This window comes from Nanorana parkeri, unplaced genomic scaffold (assembly GCF_000935625.1).
Source record: "Nanorana parkeri isolate BGI_ZX_2015 unplaced genomic scaffold, ASM93562v1 scaffold1780, whole genome shotgun sequence".
NCBI classification, from domain to species: Eukaryota; Metazoa; Chordata; class Amphibia; order Anura; family Dicroglossidae; genus Nanorana; species Nanorana parkeri.
The window spans coordinates 285,486-296,990 of NW_017308048.1; the positions used below are offsets into that span (position 1 = coordinate 285,486).

At 52.3% G+C, this 11,505-nt stretch overlaps 1 protein-coding gene across 1 annotated transcript in view; it reads right to left on the minus strand.

Moving 5' to 3' along the window:
- Positions 1–10,271, minus strand: part of DEDD (death effector domain containing) — a 14,198-nt gene extending 3,927 nt beyond the window's left edge. The window contains exons 1-4 of the mRNA XM_018571556.1: positions 10,125–10,271; positions 4,158–4,557; positions 776–883; positions 536–682 (exon numbers count right to left, since the gene is read on the minus strand). Of these exons, the coding sequence (XP_018427058.1) occupies positions 536–682; positions 776–883; positions 4,158–4,482 (580 nt within the window). The 5' untranslated portion in view covers positions 4,483–4,557; positions 10,125–10,271. The remainder of the gene's footprint in view (positions 1–535; positions 683–775; positions 884–4,157; positions 4,558–10,124) is intronic.
- Between the last annotated feature and the right edge of the window lie 1,234 nt (positions 10,272–11,505).

Here is an 11,505-nt window from a genome sequence, read left to right on the forward strand (position 1 = left end):
CGCTATACTTACCTTTCAGGGAACGGTCCTTCCCATCCGCCAGTATGGGTGTACTATCTGTACCTGTGCCATTGTAATCTGAATTTCGCTCTCAAAATTCAAGCGCTCGTTGGTCAGCGCAGTCATCTGACGGCACTGACCAACGAGAAGCTCTTCTTGGCATTGCTTAATACGGTTATGGTTACATTTTTTTCTTTTTTGTATCAGGACAAGTAGATTTTCATGAGGGACGAGTAGATCAGGCCCCCGCTTTAGTCCTTGGACAAGTAGTTTTTTTTTAAATTTTCACACCCCTGCCAGCGTACAGCAATATAGCCGTCACTTGAAGATCTAACCCTCCCGGCTCTGTCCAAACACAGTTTCTGAGGACATTGTATTATAACATAGCCAACATCAGGTAGCCCTAAGCCTAACCCATTAATTGGTGGGTTGCCGTTATAAAACAATGTTCCGGGTTTTAATTGGACCAGTGCGATTCAAAAAAGTCGTCTGATTCACACACATTGGTGACAGGTCTTCTTTAGTGGCCACCTACCGCACGTTTGCTTCTCCTTTGGGTCCGGCGTGATGGATTTCCTCCTCTTCTTTTGGCTGTTAAGGGGCGGTCTGCCCCGTCCAGGCCTCTTAGTGCAGATTTGGGGTCCGGAGGAAGGGGAACACACCATGGGGTGGTGGGGTGGGGCTGCCGGATAGAGAACACAGACAGGAAAAGGTTACGCGCACGTATCGGAAAGACCCAGAACCCCACCTACGAAGCGACGCGCGTGGTTCTTACCAGGTGAGCGTAAGTGCTCCGTGCTGGACTCTCCGCTGCTGTGCGTCCGCGGCGTCATGTAGTGAATGGAAGTCTCTTCGAGGTATTTGTCTACAAGATCCGGGCACACTGCGGGCACAGGAGAACACAGTGACTAGTCTGACAACAAGCCTGTCCGGTCCACCCACGAGTGAGGTTTTATAGGTGGAGTCACCTGCTGCTTCTTATATCTCCAGAGGACCTCAGCAGAGATCTCCCACTATGGTTCCTGGCTCTGGCCCCGCCGCGGAACAGCCGGGGCACTCACGTATAGGCTGCCGAAGAGTTAAGAGGTTGTACCGCCAAAGCCCCCTGGAGATAGGTGGTGTAACTTTCCAGCATCCACTAGATCAGGGGTAGCCAAACTCCGGCCCTCCAGCTGTGGTGGAACTATAAATAATCACGCACCTGATGCCAAGCCACCTCCAAATCACGCACCTGACGCCAACTGCTGTTGGGTTCTATGTAACTACTAGTGATGTGCGGGGAATAGGTGCCCACCAAGCCCACACAAAACTGTCAATGACACGCCACACCAGCCCAATCAATTGCGGTCTTGGCATTCCCAGCCCAACATGCCTCTGTTGCAACTAATTGTGCCAGGTGGAGCGGTATGCCAGTGAACATTCTGCACAAGTTGGATTGCACCAAACCCTTCATACATCACTAGCGACTACTAACAGTGGCCTGCGTGTTACTGCCCTACTCCAGTCCAAACATTTGATCACGTTGGATGAAGAGCACTTACAGTAGACTTTCTCAACCAGGGCTCCATGGAACGGTAGGGTTCCTGGAGGAATATTTGCATCTCAGATATGTAACTAACAACACAAATTATATTTTTAGGTCATCTGTGAGGCATTTTTGGCACTAAGGGGCAAGAGTATTCTTTCCACTGGGTGTTTAAAGGGGCCCTTCCATCACTGACCATTAGTGTAAGGGGGCCAATCCCCCAATGAACACCAAAAGAAGAGGACCCTTCTTCCACTGGCTATCATGCCAAGTGGGCCCTCCTTCCACTGGCCACCAATCTAGTGTAGCTTTCTTCCACTGATCACCAATCTAAGGCGAGGCCTTCTTCTCTTGACCAGCAATATAAAGGTGGGACCTTCTACCACTGACCACCGATCCAAGGGAAAAGGGGGGGGGGGTGCTTCTTCCACTAACCACCAATCTAAGGGGGAGCTTCTTCCACTGACCACTAATCTGAGGCGAGGCCTTCATCCACTGACTACTAATCTACAGGAAGGGGGGGCTTCTTCGACTAACCACTACTCTAAGGCCTTCTTCCACTGACCATGAACCTAAGGAGGCCCTCCTACGGACCACCAATTTAAGGGGGGAGCTTTTTCCACTGACCACCAACCTAAGGTGAGGCCTTCTTTCACTTACCACCAATCTAAGGAGGGAGGGGGGACTTTTTCCACTGACCACCAATCTAAGGCGAGGACTTCTTCCACTGAGCACCATTCTAAGAGTAAGGGGGGGGGGGGGCTTCTTCCATTAACCACCAATCCAAGGTGAGACAAGACCTTCTATCACTGGCAAACAACTTAAGGGGGCACCTACTTTCACTGACCATTAATCCAAGGGGCGCCCTTCTTCCACTGACCTCCAACCTAACACGAAGCCTCCTTCCACTGACCAGCAATATACGGTGAGGCCTTCATCTATTAACCACCAACCTAAGGGGGTCCCTTCTTTCACTGACCACCAACCTACGTAGGGTCCTTCTTCTGCTGACCACTAATGTAAGAAAACCACTAAAGTTTATTTATAATTCATATTGTGACCATATAAAAACAATCGTGGGTGTCACCACTGACTACACCACCATTCCTTATTCTGTTATCTCAATGTACTGATTACGGTAACATACTGTGAGCCGTGGATATCGTCATTGGCTGGGTTCCTGTTTGCTGGAAAAAGGTTGAGGAAGGCTGGCTTGGAGCTCCTGTCAGGTGGTCGAATTGGAGAGATTTTCCCTCCCTTCCTGTTGTGACAGGAAGTGAGCGAATATCCACCGAACAGGGACACAGGCAAAAACATTCTTAACAGAGCGAGGAAGGGTTAGACAAGGTTCTTCTTGCTGTCTGTGCCTTCCTGTCCTTGTGATGACCACACCCGTCATGGGACAGGAAGTAAAAAAAAATCTCCCCAATGGGGTCACAGACAAATGAAAACACTTATCATCCTTCCCATCTGTAAAAAAGGAGTTCACTCCCCCCAACTCCCATGTGACAGCACTTGGCCAATCATCAGCCACTATCACATGGGGAGAAAGGAGTAAGTCACATGATCCACTATACCAGGAAGTACCTGGGATTGACCTTTGCTCTGGGTATATCCCAAAGGGAGAGTGGGGACCAGACACCTTATCGGAGCACAACTTACAAAGAATAAAAAACCCGGGGGGTAACCACCCGTTCAGATTCCACTAGTAGATTAAAACCTAAACACAGAGGAAGGGTGGCCCGTTCCTGACTCCCGAAACGCGTCAACTCTTGATAGACTGCTTTGTGACAAACTGCAATACATATCTGGGCCGATCCCTATGGCTTGGCATTCTCATGCTTTTAGTCCATACAGGCTGACTCTCAAGGACACCATTGACAAAACATGGGCACAGCTCACGAGCCTGTTACACTGGGCCACTCTCCTGGCTGACCGTAGCCGAGCGGTGCCCATTCCACCAGTGAACCCAAAAGGAGAAAAAGCACTCTTAAAATTCAGCGTAGATGTAACTTTATTGCTCTGAACAAGCAGACACACGGGACTTTGTGTCTTCTTGTCTGGAATAATAAAGTTACAACGGCGTTGAATTTTAATACAGACTCCCAGGGACATTACCACGCAGTAAAGAGCTGCCACACTCCAGTAGCCATTTTAATTGATCAAAACCTCTGCCAAGCTTGGGAGTCCAAAGCGCCACCATCTTTATTCTACAATTTTGGAAATTTCCAACCATTTATATCATAATTGTCCTCACTTCCTGTTGGGACAGGAAGTGAAGGGAAAGCTCTCCAGCAGTAACACAGAATGCAACAGCTAACATTGGCAGTGGTTGGAGGTGCTATCAAGTTAATACTACTGTCTGAATCTTCATGCCACAGTGACAACTGCCCCTCATTTCCTGTCATGGTGTCACAGGGACAGGAAGTGAGGTATAAATTTCCCCCAACAGGGTCAGCAATAAAAACTGGACAGAAGTCTCCGCACTTCCCAAACCAAAACGCATCTGATGAAGATTTGCACATAATGCTGTTTTTGTACCACGAGCTTGGCGCCTGCAGTAACCTCTTTTTTCGATGAACGCCAATGACGCGGCAGCCCATGACTCCGCAAGCATGACACAAGCACTCACCGGCCCGTCTCCTCTTCAGCGTCACGTACGGTAGCAGGTCGTGCCGCGTGATAATCCGTAACAGCTGGAGGACTTGGCGAAAGTTTGTCTCGTCACAGCGGCCCTGCCTCTCCAGGGCCAGCAGAAAGTCCCTCCCCGTGCGGATCATGCCGCGCTCGTAATCGTCTATAACGTCCACAAAGAGGAAGGAGAGGACCCGCACGTCCCGGTGGGTCAGGTGCGTCCCCACAATGTCGAACATCCGGTGCAAGCTGTACAGGCCGTGCTCCTTGTCGCCCGCCTCCTCCGGCCAGGCCTGGTCCCGGCTCCGCTTCTGGTGCGCCATCGCTGGGCGTTGGGGGCCGGATGGTCTCTTCCTCTGCGCCGCCGCCACGTGACACCGCAATGTGGCGACTTGTCTCTGCAGGGGGAAGAAGAGTCGTGTGTTACAGGAGAGCGCCAACCCAACGACGGCCGACATGTGAACCAGACCAATCAACTGTAGTGTTTGGCAAGGGCCGCTGTTCTAGCATGGCACAAATGGCGGTACAGACCATCTACATGTATGATACATCTATGAGGTCATTCGTCCCCCCAGGAGACACAGATCGCCCCCGCGCGTCCATCCGTCATGCGGGTCCCAGCCAAGAAATCACTTTATTCCCACGCCTGCCTTGCGTTCACAGCACTCCCAGAGGACGCAAGCTTTCAGACTGTCACCGCAGGTCAGGGAGGACGCACAAGGGGGGGCAGAAACATTCACTGCTACACAACGCATCCATCTGTACGTCCCTCTATACTGCAGAGACTTCACATCATCCCCATTTCCTGCACCTTCACCCCAATTCCTGCACCTTCAACCCTCAGATCACCCCAATTCCTGCACCTTCACCCCTCAGATCATCCCCAATTCCTGCACCTTCCCCCCTCAGATCATCCCCAATTCCTGCACCTTCCCCCCTCAGATCATCCCCAATTCCTGCACCTTCCCCCCTCAGATCATCCCCAATTCCTGCACCTTCCCCCCTCAGATCATCCCCAATTCCTGCACCTTCCCCCCTCAGATCATCCCCAATTCCTGCACCTTCCCCCCTCAGATCATCCCCAATTCCTGCACCTTCCCCCCTCAGATCATCCCCAATTCCTGCACCTTCCCCCCTCAGATCATCCCCAATTCCTGCACCTTCCCCCCTCAGATCATCCCCAATTCCTGCACCTTCCCCCCTCAGATCATCCCCAATTCCTGCACCTTCCCCCCTCAGATCATCCCCAATTCCTGCACCTTCCCCCCTCAGATCATCCCCAATTCCTGCACCTTCCCCCCTCAGATCATCCCCAATTCCTGCACCTTCCCCCCTCAGATCATCCCCAATTCCTGCACCTTCCCCCCTCAGATCATCCCCAATTCCTGCACCTTCCCCCCTCAGATCATCCCCAATTCCTGCACCTTCCCCCCTCAGATCATCCCCAATTCCTGCACCTTCCCCCCTCAGATCATCCCCAATTCCTGCACCTTCCCCCCTCAGATCATCCCCAATTCCTGCACCTTCCCCCCTCAGATCATCCCCAATTCCTGCACCTTCCCCCCTCAGATCATCCCCAATTCCTGCACCTTCCCCCCTCAGATCATCCCCAATTCCTGCACCTTCCCCCCTCAGATCATCCCCAATTCCTGCACCTTCCCCCCTCAGATCATCCCCAATTCCTGCACCTTCCCCCCTCAGATCATCCCCAATTCCTGCACCTTCCCCCCTCAGATCATCCCCAATTCCTGCACCTTCCCCCCTCAGATCATCCCCAATTCCTGCACCTTCCCCCCTCAGATCATCCCCAATTCCTGCACCTTCCCCCCTCAGATCATCCCCAATTCCTGCACCTTCCCCCCTCAGATCATCCCCAATTCCTGCACCTTCCCCCCTCAGATCATCCCCAATTCCTGCACCTTCCCCCCTCAGATCATCCCCAATTCCTGCACCTTCCCCCCTCAGATCATCCCCAATTCCTGCACCTTCCCCCCTCAGATCATCCCCAATTCCTGCACCTTCCCCCCTCAGATCATCCCCAATTCCTGCACCTTCCCCCCTCAGATCATCCCCAATTCCTGCACCTTCCCCCCTCAGATCATCCCCAATTCCTGCACCTTCCCCCCTCAGATCATCCCCAATTCCTGCACCTTCCCCCCTCAGATCATCCCCAATTCCTGCACCTTCCCCCCTCAGATCATCCCCAATTCCTGCACCTTCCCCCCTCAGATCATCCCCAATTCCTGCACCTTCCCCCCTCAGATCATCCCCAATTCCTGCACCTTCCCCCCTCAGATCATCCCCAATTCCTGCACCTTCCCCCCTCAGATCATCCCCAATTCCTGCACCTTCCCCCCTCAGATCATCCCCAATTCCTGCACCTTCCCCCCTCAGATCATCCCCAATTCCTGCACCTTCCCCCCTCAGATCATCCCCAATTCCTGCACCTTCCCCCCTCAGATCATCCCCAATTCCTGCACCTTCCCCCCTCAGATCATCCCCAATTCCTGCACCTTCCCCCCTCAGATCATCCCCAATTCCTGCACCTTCCCCCCTCAGATCATCCCCAATTCCTGCACCTTCCCCCCTCAGATCATCCCCAATTCCTGCACCTTCCCCCCTCAGATCATCCCCAATTCCTGCACCTTCCCCCCTCAGATCATCCCCAATTCCTGCACCTTCCCCCCTCAGATCATCCCCAATTCCTGCACCTTCCCCCCTCAGATCATCCCCAATTCCTGCACCTTCCCCCCTCAGATCATCCCCAATTCCTGCACCTTCCCCCCTCAGATCATCCCCAATTCCTGCACCTTCCCCCCTCAGATCATCCCCAATTCCTGCACCTTCCCCCCTCAGATCATCCCCAATTCCTGCACCTTCCCCCCTCAGATCATCCCCAATTCCTGCACCTTCCCCCCTCAGATCATCCCCAATTCCTGCACCTTCCCCCCTCAGATCATCCCCAATTCCTGCACCTTCCCCCCTCAGATCATCCCCAATTCCTGCACCTTCCCCCCTCAGATCATCCCCAATTCCTGCACCTTCCCCCCTCAGATCATCCCCAATTCCTGCACCTTCCCCCCTCAGATCATCCCCAATTCCTGCACCTTCCCCCCTCAGATCATCCCCAATTCCTGCACCTTCCCCCCTCAGATCATCCCCAATTCCTGCACCTTCCCCCCTCAGATCATCCCCAATTCCTGCACCTTCCCCCCTCAGATCATCCCCAATTCCTGCACCTTCCCCCCTCAGATCATCCCCAATTCCTGCACCTTCCCCCCTCAGATCATCCCCAATTCCTGCACCTTCCCCCCTCAGATCATCCCCAATTCCTGCACCTTCCCCCCTCAGATCATCCCCAATTCCTGCACCTTCCCCCCTCAGATCATCCCCAATTCCTGCACCTTCCCCCCTCAGATCATCCCCAATTCCTGCACCTTCCCCCCTCAGATCATCCCCAATTCCTGCACCTTCCCCCCTCAGATCATCCCCAATTCCTGCACCTTCCCCCCTCAGATCATCCCCAATTCCTGCACCTTCCCCCCTCAGATCATCCCCAATTCCTGCACCTTCCCCCCTCAGATCATCCCCAATTCCTGCACCTTCCCCCCTCAGATCATCCCCAATTCCTGCACCTTCCCCCCTCAGATCATCCCCAATTCCTGCACCTTCCCCCCTCAGATCATCCCCAATTCCTGCACCTTCCCCCCTCAGATCATCCCCAATTCCTGCACCTTCCCCCCTCAGATCATCCCCAATTCCTGCACCTTCCCCCCTCAGATCATCCCCAATTCCTGCACCTTCCCCCCTCAGATCATCCCCAATTCCTGCACCTTCCCCCCTCAGATCATCCCCAATTCCTGCACCTTCCCCCCTCAGATCATCCCCAATTCCTGCACCTTCCCCCCTCAGATCATCCCCAATTCCTGCACCTTCCCCCCTCAGATCATCCCCAATTCCTGCACCTTCCCCCCTCAGATCATCCCCAATTCCTGCACCTTCCCCCCTCAGATCATCCCCAATTCCTGCACCTTCCCCCCTCAGATCATCCCCAATTCCTGCACCTTCCCCCCTCAGATCATCCCCAATTCCTGCACCTTCCCCCCTCAGATCATCCCCAATTCCTGCACCTTCCCCCCTCAGATCATCCCCAATTCCTGCACCTTCCCCCCTCAGATCATCCCCAATTCCTGCACCTTCCCCCCTCAGATCATCCCCAATTCCTGCACCTTCCCCCCTCAGATCATCCCCAATTCCTGCACCTTCCCCCCTCAGATCATCCCCAATTCCTGCACCTTCCCCCCTCAGATCATCCCCAATTCCTGCACCTTCCCCCCTCAGATCATCCCCAATTCCTGCACCTTCCCCCCTCAGATCATCCCCAATTCCTGCACCTTCCCCCCTCAGATCATCCCCAATTCCTGCACCTTCCCCCCTCAGATCATCCCCAATTCCTGCACCTTCCCCCCTCAGATCATCCCCAATTCCTGCACCTTCCCCCCTCAGATCATCCCCAATTCCTGCACCTTCACCCCTCAGATCATCCCCAATTCCTGCACCTTCACAAACCTAGGGGTTCGTACATGATGTCTGCAGGTGGGCCTATGCTTGGATGAGGGCTGGCACCTAAATGTTAATAACACGGTTTGTTGGGCTGAGGACACAGACGGGCAGACCAGGATCTGTCTCCTAAGCTGTCACTAAAGCCTATGGCAATGACATTGTATTTGTAGGGAGCAGGGGCCGATATCCAAACCTATGCATATGGCAGGTGATGGTCCACTGGGTACCACTGAAAAAATGACATGAAGTGCCCACACTGGTATGAAGGCCTAATACTGCCTATCTCTGGTCAGGGATTCTTTGTTGGAAATATTTTGCCTTACTTCCTGTCCTGGTGACCACACAGGAAGTGAGGGGAAATGTCTCCAACATGAACATAGATGTGATAACAAGATGACAGTTCTTTGGCTGGTGGAATCTGCCACTATAGAGACACAGAAGCTGCCACATCTAGCTCTCCTAACTGCTTGCCAGTCATGATCATCCTTCTGCTTCAACACCTAGTTAACCCCAAGGACAAGCATGCGGCCAGTGAAGCCAGAAGACCCAATTGGCACACCTGCTCCAGGTTAGTGATTCACTAAGTTGTGAAGCCACAGGACGATCACGACATAAAAATGGCTTCTTGGTCTTCCCCTTAGGTGGTCTGCGGTCAGTGCCGATTCAATGTCTCATTTCTCTCCCTCATCCTGACGCCATTTTCATCAGTGCCATACAAAGGACATTCCGCAGGTGCCACCAGACGCATCACCACGACAGATACTGCAGAGGTCATACAGTGAGCTGCATCTGACGTGCACAAAAAAAGGAACCGCACTGCAAGCGCAAAGGTGAGCCGGGGCAATACAGACATTGCAGAGGAGAAGGGGCAACTTATGGGTGGCAGAGACCGGTACATTCATAGCCAACAGGGGTATGGTAAGAAGAGGATGGACAGTCATGGCGGGGGGTATCTATGCAGGGGAAAGACAGTTATGGCCGGGGGGGATCAATAGATGGAAAGTTATGGGTATCTAAAGGAGGAAAGGGGCAGTAATAGCGGCACAGTATCAATGGAGGGGAGTGACATCTATGGTGGAGGCGGGGCATCTATGGAAGAAGGAGGAGCAATGAAAGCAATGTCTATATTAAGGGGCGGGGCCAGTTGTGGAAGGAAGCATCCAGGAAGTGGTAGGCAGTTATAGTAGGGGGTATCTAGAGAGGAGGTAGTTGTGGAACAGTGTGTTTAGGGAGGGGCAATTATGGCAGAGGGTATGGGGGGACGAGGGTATATAGGGCATGTTCTGCGGATGGGGGTTAGGTAAGGAAAAAAGTATCTGGAGAAAAAGGGGAGTGACAACAGGGATGTCTGGGTGTGAAGAAGGCTGCAGGCCTGGGTCAGGGAGGGGTATTTGTCTCTTACCCCCTAGGGGTATCTCTCTCTTTCTCCCACGGTCAGGCTCCACACCCCACTCAGCTCTCAGGCCGAAGCCGCCATCATGGATCCGTCAGCTTCTCTATAGACGGGAACATCCGGGGACCGGGCCGGGGTGGAGCCGCTGGAAGAGGCGGAGCTAGTGAGGGAATTGTCCCTCTCGGCTCGCCGTAGCTTTCTTCCAACTTCCCTTTTGGAAACAATGAAGGACCAGCGGCCATCTTTACTGGGGGCGGTGTCGCGCTGCTTTCTGGGAAAGCGCTTCACCGACCGCCGATAACATGGCGCTGTCGCCATCTTGGAAGTGGGCAGCCTGGCAATTGGTAACAGAACAACCAAAAAATGCTAACAATTCACCCAATGGGTGAGAAATTCAGGGAAAGGAACCATGGCAACACATTGTTATTATTGTCAATAATATTAAAATATTGGTATGTGCTAGGGTCAGCATATAGCCAAATCACTGTTTTGTGTCATGGAAAATAATAATATTTATAATATTTTATTAGTATTATTATTATGAAATTAGGTTAATAATGATGATACTATATGTAATAAATTCCTGAAGTATAATCATTTTTTTACTCAAAGCATAAGTTCCGGGCATTTTTTTTTAGCTTTGAATGGACTTAAAATTTCTGGCACCTTTTATATGTCTGTCTGTGACCCCATTGGGGAGATTTCCCATCACTTCCTGCCCTTGTAACACCCGTACAGGAAAAGGGAAGAGCTGTTGTCAGCAAGCTGAAGTAAAAAATGGCCTGGAATTGGCTTGATATTGACATGTATCACTTCCTGTAGAATGGCTCAATGCTTGGAAATGCATCCTATAGGATGTCTGTGGTCTCTGACCATCCCTCGCAGCATGTTTCCTGTCGGAGACTGTAGACATACTACAGAAGACAGTAAGAGACCACAGACATCCTATAGGAGATGGTCAGAGACTGCAGATGTGGTACAGGAGATGGTCAGAGACTGCAGACATAGTACTGGAGATGGTCAGAGACTGCAGACAGGGTACAGGAGATGGTCAGAGACTGCAGACAGGGTACAGGAGATGGTCAGAGACTGCAGACATGGTACAGGAGACTGCCAGCAGATTGGGCACGAGGACATTTGAATACAGTTACTGGTATCTGCCCCCCACCTCCATTACCAGAACAGAATCATCATTTTTGGGGTAATATGAATCCGAGAAATCCCCGAAATATGAGAGACCGAAAAACACCAACAAACATGAGAATGAGAAGCCCAGAGAGGTCCAGGCAGTTTGTATGATGACCACCAGGGGGCAATGGTGCTGCATCTAAAACAAAATGTTTAGTAGTAGATGGGACGGAGCGATGTTCTGCAGATCTCTAGAGAGGTC